This window comes from Maniola jurtina, chromosome 11, assembly GCF_905333055.1.
Source record: "Maniola jurtina chromosome 11, ilManJurt1.1, whole genome shotgun sequence".
NCBI lineage: Eukaryota > Metazoa > Arthropoda > Insecta > Lepidoptera > Nymphalidae > Maniola > Maniola jurtina.
The window spans coordinates 9,949,506-9,969,219 of NC_060039.1; the positions used below are offsets into that span (position 1 = coordinate 9,949,506).

A 19,714-nucleotide genomic window follows, 5' to 3' on the forward strand; every position below is an offset into this window, starting at 1 on the left:
AAGCCAAAATAAAAGCGAAATCATAGTGCCAATAATTTCGTGATTATTTTGTTGCTTGTTTACTATTTACACCAGACATTGTATTTAAATGATGAGTGATGAGTAAAAATTTTAGCGTCGGGAAACACGTGGGAAGATTTTTTTTAATTAACAATTATCCATTTTAAAAATACATTGACCTTTCTGATACGAAAGTATAATTTAATTGTGCCTTTTATTGTACCTTTAATACGAGTTTGTAAATTAAGATAATTTTGGTTGGTATATTTCGAGACGCCTCAAGGTAGTTTAAGTTCCCGATATTCGAAATTTCATCAATGTTGGCGAGATGTAAATTACGTAGGAATAAACAGAGGCTTTAATTTTTATTTAGCGAAATATCACGGCATCAAACGATTTGTTTGGCTTTCTGGAGTTCGCGTAGTTACAAGACTGTCTATTGTTAGCCTTGTTACTTGGAGAGCCTAAAATGAAATAGTATATTTCATTACAAGTGCGGAAAGGCTGTCATTGCAAAGAGTTCCGACAAATGTCTACCCGAGCCGAGGCGTAGCTGAAGGCGAGGGTTGACAGTCGGAACGAGTTGCAATGACGGTTCCGCACGTGTACTGAACGACTATTTTTAATACAGTTGCGAAAAAATGAAGCAATTTAATAAAATAATAAAAATACAATAAACTCAACTAACTTAATTTAATTTAATTTAAAACAACTTTATTGTTAATAGATATAAAAAACTAGGGTCAAAATTACTCATTTCAAATTCAACCAACAACTAAACTCGCAAAGAAAATTTCTGAAAAATGGCGCCAACCGTAGAATATAAGCAGAGTTTTTTTTTTTCTTCACCCATTCTGGTAGGCAAAGGGAACTATGCCCATAAAGCCAAGTCTTCAGTAGAAGTTTTTTATTGATATGAAATGAAAATGAAATTTAATGAGATGAAATGAAATGAAACCTAACCAAACTCATTCAATCAAATTATTAAATCTGATATTGAAACAAATTAGTAGCTTCTTATTAGAAATACGTATTTGCATGAATCATAAAACCTTCTATGAATTTTTTTAGTAAAAACTTCATGGTTGGTTTTTCTTTTTAATATTTTGACAGTTGGGAAAGAAAAAGCACGAGTGCGGGAAAGGTAAAGAAAAAGCACGAGTATGTAATAGCCCACATCCCGAACGCTATACGTCCCTGCAATACGCCACTTTTTGAGCAACTGTATTAAAAATATATTTTTGTGTGAAATGGATCTATGTATTTTCTTATTACATAGGTCTGAATAAATCTTCTGAAAAACATTTATAGTTACCGAAATTTTCAGTAGTAGGTAGGTAAGTATACAGTCTCATTTCTTTATCACCAAAAGGTAGTCCTACTGGAATAATGCCTATTTCAACACAACAATAAACCTGAATTCATGATTTTGGTATAAAAGATGTTAGATGTTTCCAAGGATTTTTACGAATATAATAGAATAAACAGGCGAATAAAATTATATCTGTACATTTCTCCCTCAAAATCAAATGGAAAAGCTACTGATGTCAAAGTCAACACAGGACTTCGTCTGTGTCGGTGTTAGCTGGCGGGCGTGCTCTGCCTTTTTGGAGTATTTTTTTTGTTAAAACTGACTGGAAAGCGCTCTAAGGGGGTGCGTAGGCAGATATTACTTTCTAGAAATGTCTGCAAAATTTCATGGACTTTGGTTGCTTAGTATTCAAATGAAATTGGAACTACGATTGTATGAAGCGAGTGACGGAGAGAGCCCTGTTAAGTAATAGTGCATGAAAGTCTTTCATTTTTCAAGCTATACTAATGGCGACGAAATTGCGCAATAACCCGAATTGGTGGATTATTGCTAAAACATTGTCTAAAATGTATAAAATTTTACAGCTTGTAATAAGTTTGAAAGCTGTTGAAATCCGGATTTACGGGCTTTGTAAAATGTTATCTCTTTATCAATATTCGAGAGCCGTAAGAAATTTTGATAAGGTGCATGATCAACAATGAAAAGTACTCTGCATCCAGAGAATAAATAGTACCTAATCTAAGCCCGTGAAGTAGAACATATTAATACCCAAACACTGAAATTGAAGGTTTTTCCACTTTATATTTCGAAATCCAGCTATGCCTTATATTTTAAGGCATAGAATAAAAATGAAATAAATATATCTTAGGCCAATAAACTAGCCGGTTCTATTAACATGATATTGAGATATAATATCTAAAAACTTTATGTAATTTTTTATTAATTTCCTTTAAAAATTAATAACTTTACTTTAAATATTGTAGTACAACTATTTGAAAATTAAGTTAAACAATAACTGATAGATGCACAATATTACTTACAAGGCGTCTAGCACAAAATTTCATTTTTCCTCTCGGACTGTTAGAGCATCTAAAAATGATGGTATTTTTATTCTGTTATATTCAAATAGGTTCAGTACGACCCAAACAAATAGGTACACATTGTGTTATCGTTGTTGTTTTAGGTTGGAAAAATTTTCATACAGTACCACCTACATATTTAATTACCTACTTGAAAGCTTTAGAAACTTTTACACAGGAAATACAGGGGACAATAATCTCTTAAATACATTATGAATAAATTGTAAAAAAAATGTCGCGGGTGTGGGATTTTATCTTTCTTTGACAAACCTTTTACTGATTTTTTTGTTTTGCAGTCCTACCACCGAAGAGACCTATCAGTCGTGAACGAAGTGCCTGGAGCGAACTGGCTTTGGCAGCAACGCCTTGCCGAGGGGTCAGACTCCTTCACATCCCCACGAAGTATTTCAAACTCCAGCTTACACGAAGTAGATCAAGAACTAAGTGGAGAAGAATTAGCAACGTTTTTGTATCAAGTCAATTGTAATATAGGTGGCCTTACTTGAGACACGTCTGTTTAGAGTATCCTGAAGGAAGCTCTAAACTGTGTTTTCGACTGTAATGGCAGAAATCCTTGGTGCGTAACTATTGAACTGATAAAGAAAACTTACGATACCAAAAGAATATAAGTGTTTTGACTGCTGTTGTTAGTAAAAGAATAATAAGAGTTAAAACGAAAACAATTTTGTAATAAAGATACTCTGAAAATGCGTTATTTTTAAGTTTTACTTAAGATATTTATTGAGAGTATGTTGAAAGTTACAACTTCAGACACTGTTAGATTATCACGACGAGTTATTTTTTTGTAAACAAATCACCAGTATTACTGTTATGGGTTTTACCTTGATAAACGTGTTATTTTGCAAAAATAAAGTACTTAAGTAGGGTCGGTGGTGATTAATGAAATGGCGCTGCGGAAATATTTTTTATGAATGACAATAATTTCATTTAAACCATTTTTTGATCAATCAGTGAAGGCGTCGGATTTATGATAATATTATACTTGGACTATAGAAAACGGAGCCACGTAAAAAAATATTTGTCTTTGAATTATGTGAACAGGCTTGATTAATTCTAAGTAGGTATGCTGGGCTCAGTTGAAAGAATTGTAGCATAACATTGTACTTATGATGAAGTAATCCATACTAAAACGTGTCACGCTAGTCTCTGTAGAAGTAATCTATGCCTTGTGAAGATTAGCCCAGTTGCTTGGTGAGCATTTCTGAAAAAAAATGAAAAGACGCCTTTTCTTTCCCATTGTTACGTTATTCTAAAATCTTTATTACATAAATCTATTATCTAAAAAGTCAATAGCCCCATTAAGTAAGTGTTTAATATACATATAAGTATGAGGTATATAATATTAATTAACTAGTTCTAAGAAGTAAACACGGTAGTAAACTGGTTGAATTTGCCATGGAACACGATCTACGGTTTGTTAACAGTATATTTAAAAGGAAATCTCACAAAAAATGGACGTGGCAATCACCTGGAGATAGATACTTTAATGAAATTGACTATATTTTAACTAATAAACCTATGGACATGGAAAGCTTTGACATCATTAATAAGTTAAATTTTAATACTGATCACAAAATGATACGATGCAAAATAAATCTTGGATGCAAAAGAAGAACGAGAAGACATACGATAAACAACACAAGACCTCCAAACTCTCTACCAACACTGACGAAAGAAGACGGAAAACATTTGGAAGAACTATTTCTAAAAGCAGTAAATGAGACAAATGTAGTCCAAACACAATACAATAATTTAGTGAGAGAAATAAATAACGTTGTAAAAGATTTTTCTGATAAAAAGACAGAAAAACTATCACAAATAAGTGAGCACACACATCAGCTTCTAATAGAGAGGAAAGCTTTATATCAACTAAAACGAACACGTAAAATAAGAAAGGAAATAACAGTAATAAGCAAGAAAATAAACAAAAGCATATCTAAAGACAAAAAATTACACAGGACAAAAACATTCGAAAAATTTATTGAAAAGTCAGGAGCTATTAAAAAGGCTTACAAAGAACTACGAAGTACAACAGAATGGGCAGCAAACATAAAAAACAAGACAGGCAAACAACTAAGTAGACGTCCAGACATTTTAAGGGAAGCGACAGATTTCTATGTATCGTTATATTCGTCGGAAAAAGATAACTCCCTTTGGGAAGAGTATAACGATTACGTGAGATATAATCAAATTGACATTAATGACATCTTACTATCAGAAATAGAATATGCAATAAGCACACAAAAAAAAGACAAGACTCCGGGTGAAGACAATATAACCAACGAGCTCTTAACATCTCTCTGTGAACCCTTAAAACCAGCATTGAAAGTATTATATGATAATATATTAAAAACAGGAAAGTCTCCAGAACAGTGGTTGAATTCAACAACTATTCTTCTGCACAAGAAAGGAGATAAAAGTGATTTATCTAATTATAGACCGATCAGTTTAATGACAAACTTATATAAGGTATTCGCAAAACTCATACTACACCGAATCACGAGAACCCTTGAAGAAAACCAACCTCGTGAGCAAGCAGGATTTCGTAAGGGTTGGGCTACTACGGACCACATTCAAGTTGTATCCCAAATAATAGAGAAGACAAAAGAATACGGAATTACTTTATACATTTGCTTTATAGATTTTACTAAAGCATTTGATACAATAGAACACTCAGAAATATGGAAATCACTTAAACAGCAGGGTATTGAAAAAGAATATATTAAAGTACTACATAGCATATATAGAAAAAGCTCAGCAAAAATTAAACTAGAAAAAATAGGACCTGAATTTCCAATTAAAAAGGGTGTAAGGCAAGGGGACCCGTTATCCCCGAAAATATTCTCGGCAGTAATGGAAACGATATTCAGAAATATAGACTGGTCTAACAGGGGAATAAAAATAAACGGCGAATATCTGAGCCATTTAAGATTCGCGGATGACATCGTACTTTTTTCAGAGTGTCCTAGAACCCTAAATGTTATGATATCAGAATTAGCTCGAGAAAGCAAGAAAGTAGGGTTATCACTTAACAAATCAAAAACAAAAGTAATGACAAACGGTGACAAGCAACAGCACTTTATCATAGAAGGGGAAGAAATAGAAATTGTCAACGAATATATTTACCTTGGACAATTAGTATCATTTGATGACCGAACGGAGAAGGAAGTGAAAAGACGTATCGCCCTAGCTTGGAAGAAATATTGGAGCCTAAAAGAAATAATGAAAAATAAAGACATAAACATTAGGATAAAAGCAAAACTATATGATGTCGCCATACTGCCATGCCTAATTTATGGCTGCCAAACATGGGCACTCAGAAAATCAGACGAGGAGAAAATTGCGGTGTGTCAAAGGAAAATGGAGAGGAGCATGTTAGGTATCAAACTATCAGATAAGATTAACAACCATAAGATCCGAAAGAAAACGGGAGTTAGCGACGTCATCACGCAAATAAGGTTACTAAAATGGAAATGGGCTGGCCACATTAGCCGAGCGAACAATAGCAAATGGACAAAAATACTTACAGAATGGCTACCACGGAATGGAAAAAGGAAAAGAGGAAGGCCCAGAAGACGCTGGGCAGATTTGTTTGCACAAGTCATGGGACCGCTATGGATGCGGAGCGCACAAGAGAGACGGACTTGGAGAGAACTGGGGGAGGCCTACGCCCAAGGGCGACTTCTACCATAAAAAACCAATTATACTATCTCACCTACGTACACTACAATATTTGTTATACCACTTTTATAAATACACTGACAAACAATCATAAATAAATATAATAATGACATTAGATAACATTGAAACATGATATATAGTAATACTTATGATATTGTTGGACTTTTCTTATAATAATGACGACTTAATTATTATGACTAATGATAATAACTTTAAAGGAATAAGAATGTTGCATGTAATTAATTTAAAAAATGTAATGAATTTAATGGTAGTAGAATAAATGGCTATTTTATTTTTATTTTATTTTATTTTATTTTATTTATTTTATTTTATTTAGTTCTAAAGTGTCCAGTATTGATTTAAGGTGATAATTAATATTATATTGTATAAGGTATACTTGAGGTTTAAAGGTGCCCACGCACTTGAACTGAATTGTAACTGAGCCGCGACGCGCGTACCGCGTAGCGCGTCACTGCCGCGCGTCACGATTAGAGAGAATATCGTGCGGGGCGCTGCCGCGACGCGCAGTTCACCTGCATTACAGTTCGAGTGCGTGGGCACCTTAAGAGTGTAATTCTATTCGTAATATACAATTTATTGTTGGAAACTTTGTGGCCTAATATAAGTGTGATGCATTTTGTAAATTTAAATTTCGTATGAAATCTTTAGGTTGAATTTGAAGCTTTTAGATAAGATAAATGTTGTTATCAAGATAAATGTTATGATTATGAACATTAAGTCTTCTGTATGAAAAAATGCTGTTTAGACTTCGAAATGTTATCTTTTAAGAGAATAAGTAAATACTAGCTCGCTCCTCACCGCTTTCTAAACAAACGCAGTTTTATTTCCATTTGAATACTAACCAACCAAACTCAATGAAATTTTGTAGACACGTTTTAGGAAATCTGTCTGCGGTTTTCCAGATTTTTGTAAAAAATGTGTAGTTTTAAAATAAAACGGGCTCAAAGTAGCATCTAAACGTTTTAGCCGGTGTAACTTTGAAACTACACATTTTCACGAAAATCTGTCAAATCACAGACACAGATTTGTACCTATTTGTTTTTGGAACGTGTCTAAAAAATTTCATTGAATTTGATTGGTTAGTATCCAAATGAAAACCAAACTACGGTGGTATGGAATGCGGTGAAGAGTGAGGTAACCTATTACTTCTTTTAATTTCAAAGGAATGATCCATGCTACACCGCGCGCCGCCCGCCCGCCGGGCAATGTACGGGCAGGCTTGTGATGGGAGTTGGGACCGACAAGCTTGCAATAGTTTTGAGTCTGGACAAAACATAACATGGTTTGGGCTTTGGCATGTATCAATTCCATATACCTACAAGTGATTTAACACAATCAGTGAATTGAAGCATGTTTTGTGTGGACTATATTTTATTGGGCTAAATCGGAAACACTGCCGTAGTTTTCCAGACAAAAAACTATTGTCGGCTCCGACCCGTGCGTGTACAATACATTTATGTGAGGGGTTTCAAAATAAAATAAGTGCCGTAGACTTGATTCAACTATAATGATTCACCTAGGTAAATCAAGTATACTATTTTGTTGACTAAAAATATGTACTAATCAGTATACTTGATTCACCTAGCTGCATTAGGTGAACTAAGCCAACTAAGTAGTAGGTACACCTGATTCACCCATCAAGTCAATCAAGTACACGGCAAAATAGGGAATGACGCAAATAATATAGGCATTTTAAAGAAAACCCCAATAAAACTATGTATAATGTAAAAAATAGACTGGTAAATTCAATTTTAATATTAGTGTCATTTTATAAATATCATGAATAATGTACGTACTTAGTTGAATATTAGCTATCATCGTTTTGAAATTACCTTGGTAAAAATTATCTGAGCTTGCTAGTTAGTATTTCATTCAGATCTAAAATTAATTTAAATTCTAAAACTTTAGTGAAGTGGCGATCGTGTCAGGAAAGAGATCAAATTGATCGTTTCAGCTTTAATTCTGACTTGATAAATTATATTTATCACTACGGAAATTCCTACCCTCTACGTAATACGTAAGAATCATTTATTTAGGCCCCTATTCGAGCACCTTGGGACCCCAACGTCCATCGGGTTTTCGAACTATAATAGAATAATAAACTTATACAATTACTATTTTTTGAGCCAATAGATAGAGTAGCTGTATTTATTTTGCGCCAAGGTTCCCAAAATTTTTGAGTGAGTAAATACAATTAATTGACGTTCGATTCCACTGTCAGTGAAACAGTATTTGCGATATCAGAAAATGATGTCGTCGAATAGATATTGCGAGGTTTACACTGTTGTCGGAATATTTGTTCAGGTGCGATGCGAAATTGTTAACAAACAAAGGTGGCATTCACTTATACCGAGATCTTTTTATTCTCTCTCAAATGAGTTTGGAGCTCGTAATTAAAGCTTGAATCAAACACAACGTGCGAAGGTAGCGTAAATAGCTGTGAGGCACATTGAACACGCGGGCTCACGCGGGTTTGTAGTTAATACAAACAAAAATTTGTATGTCACATACACCTGTCGTGTAGCCGATGCAACAGCGCGCGATTGCAGGAAACGACCTCCCTGGCACTGTCTTATATGTGGGAAGTTCTGGGTTCGATTCCCAGCACAGGAATTTATAGTTTCGAAATAGTCTCTGATCTGGTCTGGTGGATGACTTTGACCGTGGCTTATCACAACCCTACTGGCAAAGCCGTTTTAAGTTAACCCGCTTCAATTTTAGACTGCATCATCACTTACCACCATGTGACGAGGTGTAATCACAATCAAGGGCTAACTTGTATTGGTATAAAAAAAAGCTCAGTTTCAACGCCCGCTTTGTAAACGGATAAACAAACAGACAACAAAGTGATCCTATAAGGGTTCTTTTTTTCACTGGAAATTCGGAATCCCGAAAAACGTTTCGTTGCGCGCTTTGTTTGTTTCAAGCCTAAAGAATAGTAGAAAAGTTTTCAGAAAGCAGGTTATTTGCATGCGATGTGTACCCTTGTCCTCATTTGTTAGGAGAAGGGTTAGATTGGAAACTTCTATCGATTGTTTAAGTTTGCCCCTTGACCTTAGAACTATTGAAGAGTACCTATGTATCTATATTTGTCAAGTTTAATCCACTTCTCTTAACATTTCTGATAAGGGTTGGTTACAATTACTTACATACGTAGGTACTTGGTTTATCATATATAGCCCAATGGTGCTTCTGCAATTAAGTATTTGGTAGAGCCATTCAAAAAATTATTGAAAGTGTTTATTTTATGATAAAATTATTTATGATTTTATAATGTTTATTTAAAAATATACGTTTTTCTCAATAAATACTTTCAATAAATTCTAAGTGTAAATATAGGATTGGATTGCGGCTATACTTAGTAAAATTATTAACTTATGATAGTTTATTAAAGCTAGCTACTAGCGCTTGGCTACAACACCTGCTAGCAAGTGATGATGCAGCCTAAGATGGAGCGCGCTTGCCTAGAAGATGCCTATTCACTCTTGACTTGAAGGTACCCATATTAAATTGTTAAAATGTTAGTTTAAATTATTATAACACAGATAAGGTACCTAATGTTTAAATGTTTTGTTGTTATTTAAATGGTTGTACAATAAATGCATTTTTATAATATAAACTTGTTTTATTTCCATCGCTCATATAAAACTGTTACCAATGTTATTAATGTAGGTGGTAAAAAATATCACTAAATAAATAATATAATTAATAAAATAATGTTTGCATAGCAAAAATAAAATACGGTCGGAGCGCGGCTGAGATCAATCCTTATTCTAAGTTTTTATTAGTTAATTAATCTATCAATCATTCTAACTTTTGATGCATAACCTCGTAAAGGGCAGCAAAAAGCCAAAAGTGACTATGGCAAAACCATGGCAAAACAGACAACCTATAGTTTAATGCCATCCACAAATAACTAAAAACAAGATGCCATCCCATGCATTGATGTAAGGATACTAAGGGATAATGTTCGATCACGAGAGATAAATCGTTACGCTTGAACTCTTACAGTAATTACAGTCAATAAATAAAAAAGGATTATCTGCAATTTATTCGACTGTAAGCTCACGTAATCCCTGTAACGATTTCAGAGGTTTATGTGTTTATAGTCTGTGATGTCGTGGTAATTAATGCGTCGTAACTCGCAACTCGTACAGCCTCAGGGCTGTCGTATGAGTTATATATATTTGTGACGCGTGTTACGTCCCAAGAGTCTTTATAAGTTACACAAGATTTTCTGTATCCCTTGCCCTTAATATCAGTCCTAGTTGGTAGGTAGCTAAATCCATACTTCTATACTATATCCATACTAATACTATAAATGCGAAAGTGTGTCTGTCTGTCTGCCTGTCTGCTACCTTTTCACGGCCCAACAATTTAACCGATTCTGACGAAATTTGGTACATTGTTAGCTTATATCCCGGGGACGGATATACGCTACTTTTTATCCCGGAAAATCAGAGATTTCCCACGGGATTCCTAAAAACCCATCCACTTAACCGATTTGTATGAAAGGTACCGAGGTAGCTTGCGTCCATGTAATAATTAACATAGGCATTTATCCCGGAAAATCAAACAGTTTCCACGGGATCTTTAAAAACCTAAATTCACGTGGACGAAGGCGCGAGCAGAAGCTAGTTATGTAATAAATAACGTCAAGCCTAATCTAGCAACAACTGAGTGTCACGTGCACAGACTAGTGTTCCGCAGTTTAATTAATGTGGCGTGACACTTCATTGGGTAATGAGGGTGAGTATCTAATGGGGATAAAATATTAGGTATGTGTGTATATTGCTGGGTATATATGGTATATAGCCTAATTGTAATAAGGTCTTTAGTGGCATATCGAAGATTATGACAAATGATAGAAGAGCGTGTATTTGACCTGCAACTCGCTCCAGCAATGTGCGGGACCGCAAATACTTTTATACCTGGCATAATATTGTAAGTAAGTATAATATTCTTAGTGAAATCTTTGAAAAGAGCAAGCGTCGAGTTTCTTGCTGGTTCTACTCGGTAGGAAAGGCATTCCGAACCATTGGTAGATTAGACAAGCATTTAATGATTCAAAATGATTTAAAAGTGCTTTGCAAAAGTTTATTTGAATCACACTAATATTATAAAGGCAAAAATTTGTATATGTGTGTGTGTGTGTGTGTGTGTGTGTGTGTGTGTGTATGTTTGTTACTCCTTCACGCAAAAACTACTAAACGGATTTGGCTGAAATTTGGAATGGAGATAAATAATATCCTGGATTAGCACATAGGCTACTTATTATCCCGTAAAATCAAAGAGTTCCCACGGGATTTTGAAAAACCTAAATCCACGCGGACTAAGTCGCAGGTATCGCAGGTAGGTTGCCTTGTAAATCTATGAGGACATCTATGTATGTACTAGAATGTAGATGGTTCAGGATATTAAAATATGTATTGCTTTGGAGATGAAAGTGTATATTCTTTATTTTATGTAGACTGTACTACGGACTACCTACAGAGGGAAATAGGAAACACCTCAATAGGAAAATTTCTATTCTGGAAAAATGAGAAAAGGTTTCGCTTGTGACGAAATATATTTATTTAGTACAAGTACCTTTGACATTCTATTTATAAATTTGTAGGTATATACTATATTGCGAATGCGAATTTTTTTATAACTATTTAGAGGTAGGTACCTTATAACTATAGTACCTAATAACCTTAGTTATAAGGTTTTAGCTTTAAAAGTAGGTAAAGAAGAGAAAGCAACTGTGTGTGTATTTATGTTTCAGCTTTCTTTTTATTATAGGAATAGAAACAAACTATCTAAATTAATTATATAAAATCTCAAATTATAAGTAAAGTGTAACACTGGTTTGTAATTCTATACAAGAGTTTGCTAGTTGCAGCAGGTTTTAGGTTCAGTCAGGTAACAGCATCGCTTGGGCCGGTGTACCCTGGTAACATATGATATGGTTAACAATTTCTCTGCATGGGATATTGTTGGCCATGGCTGATCGACCTGGCAGGGAAGGGGTGTTGTCCGCACGTCCGAGTGGCCCGAGCAGAATGCGCAGTAGACGCACCCATGGGGCATAGCCCCAGGAACGGAGGGTGTGGCTGTGTTGGATGGTTGGTGATAAGTGTTTCATCACCCATCCAATTACTGGCCCCACTGGTTTTTCATCAGAAATTCGCTGGAAGACATATTTTAAAGAGATAAGGTAACTACGAGTATTATTTATTTAATAGGTGTAGTATCTACTAACTTTTCCTGATAAGGCAGGTAAGTACCTAATATTTTCATAACTTTCATAAGTTAGCTTCATGGGACGGAAATAAAAGAAGAAATAATAAGTAAGGAAAGCTAATGGACTCTTATCATTTCTCTCGATTCATTTAGCAAACTAATATTAGGATTTACGAAGTTCCATTGCACATTGTTAGGAGTTGAACTAATATAACTCGTTCCTTTACTTACAGGAAAATGGCAGGAGATAATAACTAGGTACCTAAGTCCTAATAACACACGTACGGTGAAAAGCGACGGTATTTGTAGGGTCCGGAGTTTGATTCCGGGTACGCTCTAATTTTTCAGAGTTATGTGCGATTGAAGCAATAAAATGTCTCTTGATTTAACAGCAAAGGAAAACATCGTGGGGAAATCTGCATGTCTGAGAGTACTCCGTAGTGTTCTGGAAGGTTTAGTAAAGTCCGCCAGTGTGGATACACTTGGTCAGTCAACGTGGCTAGTCACCCTTCTCATTCTGAGAGGAAACAATGCTCAAGTGAGCCGGCGCGATAGGTTGATCATGATGATAATAATAAATACCTACTGTATTCTGATCTGAGTTTGATTTAACGTTGGTATGCAATATAGGATTATGTGTATAGGATTTTTTATTACATTTTTCGTTCATCGTCGATATGCGTATAAAAGGGGTAAGGGTATAAAAGGGATACGTTGATGAATGAAACAAGAGAGTGGAAGAGGAAGACATGTTGTGCCGACCCTACGTAGCATGGGATAAGGTCTGGAAGAAGAAGAAGATCTTTCGTTCATCGTCATTTATATATTACATCTTTAAGTTATTTAATCTTTCTGAGAAATATTTACAGCAGTGAATTTATTTTCCTCTTATGGCCAAGATATTTTATTTATATGAAGGGGCGCATTTAAAACCCTGACTATATTTGCATAGTTGAAGAAGTAGTTTCAGACGGCCTTAATGTAGGAGGTCTAGCCTAAATTACATTCCACATTTGAAATACTGGTGATATAGTCAGATTTTAACCAAATCCGCTTTCGGGTGAAAGGGATCCTGGACTTGTGGCATAGGCGGTTCACCTAAACGTAAGCCCACACTGCGAAATTTCACTGCGCGTTTTTCCCCGCAGAATTCTGTAATTTATGGAAATTGTATGAAACTGCACGCACTCGCGAAAAAAAGCACCGAACTGATTCGTATAATGATAGATATTCATAGATTCATGAAAATCCGCCGCGGGAAAATGACCGATAAAGTATTGTGATTTAAATACACAAAACAAGTTACTTAGTAATTAATTATCTTATCTTATGAACCTTTACCTTTTTAGGTTACCTATGAATTGGAATCTAGCTCTTACTTTACAATATATATGTAACATCATAACAATAGCACCTAAAAGATATGGGTTTCAAATCAAAAATAGTTTAAAATTCCGCAGGAACTCTTTGATATTGCGGCATAAAAAGTAGCCTTTATCCGTCTCCAGGATGCAAGCTGCAAAAATGATGACACGACTTCGTTTACAGGATTTAATTTTTTTTAAATCCGTGGGGAGTGGAGACTCCTTGATTTCCTGGGACAAAAAGTAACCTATGGCCGTCCCCATAATTTAGCTAACTTTGTACCAAAACTCAAAATCTATTAAAAGGATGGGCCGTGAAAACATCGTAGACAGACTGACAGGCACACTTTCGCAATTATAATTATAGATTAAAGATTAAATAGCATTAAGAAGCCAATTTAATTTTTCCATATGAAAAAGTCGGCTTTTCAGAGATCTGTGCTACAAAAATGTGGGCGCGGCTATAGAGCGTAGGATTATGTTAGTATAAAAAGTATTGGTTTTCTTTTATTTTCGCAGAAATCCAAGCTGGCTACTCTTCAACAAAACGGGGTGAATGATGACACCGAAATATCCTTGTTTGCCCAAACATTCAACATCTAATGCTTTTACAAACAAAGTGCTTATTTAGGCGCAAGTTCGGAATTTCGGGACCCTTATTATGGCGAATTGTATAATTTACAGCTACTCTGTGGTAGATCTCAAGAACTAATCATTTAGGAAAAGGTTTGTGATAGGTACACATGGATATGGGTGGACTTGATGGATACCTATTTGGTATCTTTCTATGACTTTTGGTCAAAGAAAAATTATTATAGGTATAAGTAAATTTAAAGCACAAGTTATACATAAATCAACAACATTCATAATATTACTAATACGTATAATCACACTTCACACTAATATTATAAAGGCGAAAGTTTGTATGTGTGTGTGTGTGTGTGTGTGTGTGTGTGTGTGTGTGTGTGTGTGTGTGGGTGTGTGTGTATGTTTGTTACTCCTTCACGCAAAAACCACAGGACGGATTTGGCTGAAATTCAGAATGTTGATAGATGATATCCTGGATTAGCACATAGGCTACTTGTTATCCCGGAAAATCAAAGAGTTCCCACGGGATTTCAAAAAACCTAAATCCACGCGGACGAAGTCGCGGGCGTCAGCTAGTAATAATTTATAATTTTATTTTCCGTTTACCCGTGGGAACATGATATTTTACCGGAATAAAATATGGATATGGATAATATTTTATCCCGGTAAAATATGACGTTCCCATTGGAAAACGAAAAAAACATGAGTTACACATAAGCTATGAGAAATCCGAACTGTATCTACCTACATAAAAATTAGTGTTATGTGCCTATGTAAATAAATATTTTTGTACAGAAATCAAAGCTAAATTACACGGGTGAAGCCGTGAGCATCACCACCCCATAATATAAAATTACTATAGGCGAATGCCAAAGTGTATTTGTTGAACTTGTCCTTCAATCACGCCGCAACGGAGCAACGGATGATCAACGTGATTTTTTATGGAACATACGCACGATGAGACACATGGATATAGTTAAGAACTCGGAGAGCTACTTTTTATCCCGAAAAATCAAAGAGTTCCCGCAGGATTTACAAAAAAACATTATTTCCACGTGCATGAAGTCGTGAGCATTATCTAGTATCACACTAATATTATAAAATATTTATTTCTTTTATTATATTTCTCATCTAAGTTGACCTTAATTGCCTATTCCAGTCACGTGAAACTAAGCAAAGCAATTACTTTCAGTTCAGTCAACGAAAACTAAGCTATGTATTAAGACTATAATATGATTAAACTAATAGATTGGACATTTTACTTAAGATACAAAGCTGACCAACCACCACGAGACGCGTGTTGAATCCAATGAGTAGATACCTATTATAATATTAAATGTCTTTGATCCAATACATTTATAACATTAATATTATAAAGGCGAAAGTTTGTATGTGTGTGTGTGTGTATGTTTATTACTCCTTCACGCAAAAACCACTGGACGGATTTGGCTGAAATTCGGAATGGAGATAGATAATACCCTGGATTAGCACATAGGCTAATTTTTATCCCGGAAAATCAAAGAGTTCTCCTGGGATTTCGAAAAACCTAAATCCACGCGGACGAAGTCGCGGGCCTCAGCTAGTTTTTAATAAATTCGTCATGCGTTACCGTCTCCCATCATATAAAGCTAATATTATTCCTTCGCTAATTTAAATCGGAGGCTTTGTCTCAAGGCATTGTTGCTTATCTTCACGCCTGTCAGTAATAGCTTCGCCTAACAGAGGTTTTGTTTGATTAGAGCACCTAATTAAACTTAAGTCTTTTTTTTGACGTCTTTCGCGTAAAACATATTATGCTACACCTTGATGGATGGAATCGATGGATCGAATTCGATTAACAAACAAATAAAATAACATAAACACTTACTTAGTTAAATATTTTACCGACAATATTCATGCCCGCAACTTCGTCTGCGTAGATCCAAGTTTTTAAAAATTCCGTGGGTACTTTTCGATTTTTCGGGATAAAATACTTTTTATCCCATGGCATTGTTAACAATTTTTATCTTGGAAAGATTTAAAGTTAAGACGTAGCCTATGTGTTAATCCAGGGTATAATCTATCTCCATTTTAAACAGCCAAATCCGTCTAGTAGTTTTTGCGCGAAAGAGTAACAAACATACACACACACACACATATAAACTTTCGCCTTTATAATATTAATGTTATAAATGTATTGGATCAAAGACATTTAATATTATAATAGGTATCTACTCATTGGATTCAACACGCGTCTCGTGGTGGTTGGTCAGCTGTGTATCTTAAGTAAAATGTCCAATCTATTAGTTTAATCATATTATAGTCTTAATACATAGCTTAGTTTTCGTTGACTGAACTGAAAGTAATTGCTTTGCTTAGTTTCACGTGACTGGAATAGGCAATTAAGGTCAACTTAGATGAGAAATATAATAAAAGAAATAAATATTTTTTCAATAAATCAGTAATTTGCTTTTATTTTACTTATCTATTTTTGCATAGAGCTATACAACACTAATAGCAAAATTGTAGCAACAGTCGATTAAGTAGGTAAATACTTCAACGTGCTATTTTGAGAATAAGAAGAGGAAATTATAAAAAAAAACTACTTACAACGATCTCTATGTCATGCATTACTGTATTGGTATAAAAGAATTGCTAGAGATCTGTAAGGCCGACCGCACCTTGGATGCGTTTTCGTACGAATTTGACTCGTACAAACACATACGAATAATCCCAATTACCAACCTTCAAGTACCTTCCTACTACGGAAATGCGCATGATGGGTGCGAGTTAATCGAACTTAGGCATACGTGCATGTAGCTCCTAATGAACGAAAATAATCCGAACTTGTTGAGATTTTTAAATACACTTTCGTGCGTTCAACTTAAAAAAATGGATTAAGAAAGATTGATTAAGTGACCTGGTTTACGGACAAATGTATGTTGCACTTTGAAGGTACAGATTATTTATTCATCACGCACCAAAGAGGACTTTACGAAAACAATATCACCGGAACATTGCATATTTGACGAAGAAAAACGTATTCAGCGTGCACACTCAATTCGTACGGCTAGTAGGTATTTATACAATTCAAATACGAATACGCATTATTGGCGTCACTCAGAAAAACAGGTATTATTTAAATATTTTTATCGAATTATTGGAATGTCCTCTCCAAAACCAACACAAAAAAACACAAGTTTAATGTGTAAGGTTATCCGAGAGTTTTAATCTAAACAAACTAATGCCAAAATAAATAATTTAATTAGAGCGTGATTGCTATCACAACATCTAATTATTCAGTTCACAATCCAAATACCGAAAATATGCGATATCGCTCCGAATCTCAGAAGGAGACTGAACTAAAACCTTCAAAACACCCGTATTTATGCAAGTTCAATCTTGTCGGCCTCCTAGTAACAGATTGTATGACATCGAATGAGCGAAATATCGATTTTATCAAACTACCTGCATTAGATAAATTAATAATTTTATATTATTTTTGACAACTCAAATCAATTTTTAAAAATAACCTTACAGTTCGGCCGTCCTGAATTTAACACGTCCTCGTGTTTCTAAATAATCATGTCATGTCAGTCGCGGGCTTCCTTGCCCTAAGTCAAATCCAAATCATGGGCTATCCTGCCCTCCGTCAAATCATTAAAACCTACCCCTGAACTGCCGAACTCTCAGTTTTAATATCAAGTCAACAATAAATCCAAACGACTAACTTCTCATTCGATGTATACAAAATCTGAACCACTTATTGCAAATTACTTTCCACTTCACAAAAGACTAAATTCTTTAAAAAAAAACTAAAAATTTTAATCACCAAATCAAACTCAATATAAATTTTAATCAAATGTGGGTTGTTTACAAAAAGATACCAAAGCGAAATTAAGGCAACGTGAGACACGTCCCGCTTCTGAATTACTGGCGTCACTCAGAAAAACAGGTATTATTTAAATATTTTTATCGAATTATTGGAATGTCCTCTCCAAAACCAACACAAAAAAACACAAGTTTAATGTGTAAGGTTATCCGAGAGTTTTAATCTAAACAAACTAATGCCAAAATAAATAATTTAATTAGAGCGTGATTGCTATCACAACATCTAATTATTCAGTTCACAATCCAAATACCGAAAATATGCGATATCGCTCCGAATCTCAGAAGGAGACTGAACTAAAACCTTCAAAACACCCGTATTTATGCAAGTTCAATCTTGTCGGCCTCCTAGTAACAGATTGTATGACATCGAATGAGCGAAATATCGATTTTATCAAACTACCTGCATTAGATAAATTAATAATTTTATATTATTTTTGACAACTCAAATCAATTTTTAAAAATAACCTTACAGCATATACGAATACGAAAGTGCGGTTGAACTAAAATGTTCTGAAACCATCTTAAAGCATGTGTCACTAGGGGTCATAGTCATTTTCTTCGAGAATTCTTCGCTGAAAATGTCTTCGTTTTAATTTTTTAATAGGATGAAAAAGGAGCCGGTGTTTTCTTAATAATTTGCTCCCACTTAGATAATGGAATCCATCAAATACGGATAAAATTTCGCCTTCAGCTAAATTCAATCCCAATCTATTATGGCATCATCCCTTCAAGTTTATTATTGTACTGTAAGGTAAGTACTATGTATTGTGAATTTTAGCCGAATACGAAACTTATGATATTAAATAAGTATAATTAGATGATACCTGCGACTTCATCCCCTTGGCTTTAGGTTTTTTAAAATCCCGTGGGAACTTTGATTTTCTGGGATAAAAACTTGCCTATGTTAATTTCCGGGATTCAAGCTAAGTAGGTACAAGTCCGTTAAACGGAAGGCCTTTTAAGAATCTCGTGGGAACTCTGATTTTCCAGGATAGAAAGTAACCTATGTCCTTCCCCGGGATGTAAGCTAAATCTGTACCTTTCTTAAAAATCGGTTTAACTGTTGGGCCGTGAAAAACTAACAGACAGACAGACACACTTTGCATTATTATAATATTAAATAATAATAGTATAGTATAATTTAGTATGGATAGTATGGAAGTATAGAAGTATGGATATGTCGTAGAGAGCAGAGAATATCAGGGATTGCGGGAAATCTCTAGGGATACCACGAAATTGGGGATGATGGCGTATATTCAAATTGATTACCTTATCTTACTTGAAAACATGTAGTCTACTGAAATGGCAAAGCTTTTTGAATATTTTTAAGGAAAAGAATGACTGACTGACTGACTAATCTATCAACGCAACGCCATATCACCCATATCAAACCACAACACACTCAAAACACTGAATGAATTGAGCTGAAAGGCATACAAATAGCTATGTGACATAGACATCCGCTAAGAAAGGAAGGAGGAACCCCTAAAGTTGTAAAAATATAGGGGTTCGTTTGTATGAAAGTCTGTGGGCGTTGAAGTTGGTATTTAGGC

The 19,714-nt window shown here is 34.8% G+C and overlaps 1 protein-coding gene across 3 annotated transcripts in view; it reads left to right on the plus strand.

Annotated features, from left to right (window-relative positions):
• The window catches only part of LOC123869546 (pyrokinin-1 receptor-like), a 55,325-nt gene extending 41,025 nt beyond the window's left edge, over window positions 1-14,300 (plus strand). Inside the window, exon 6 of one of the 3 annotated variants that reach the window (XM_045912527.1) lies at window positions 14,223-14,300. In XM_045912527.1, the coding sequence (XP_045768483.1) occupies window positions 14,223-14,259 (37 nt within the window). In that variant the 3' untranslated portion in view covers window positions 14,260-14,300. Of the gene's footprint in view, window positions 1-2,687; window positions 3,767-14,222 lie in introns of those variants that run through there. The other 2 variants (XM_045912526.1, XM_045912528.1) reach the window with 2 other exon arrangements.
• Window positions 14,301-19,714: the final 5,414 nt, after the last annotated feature.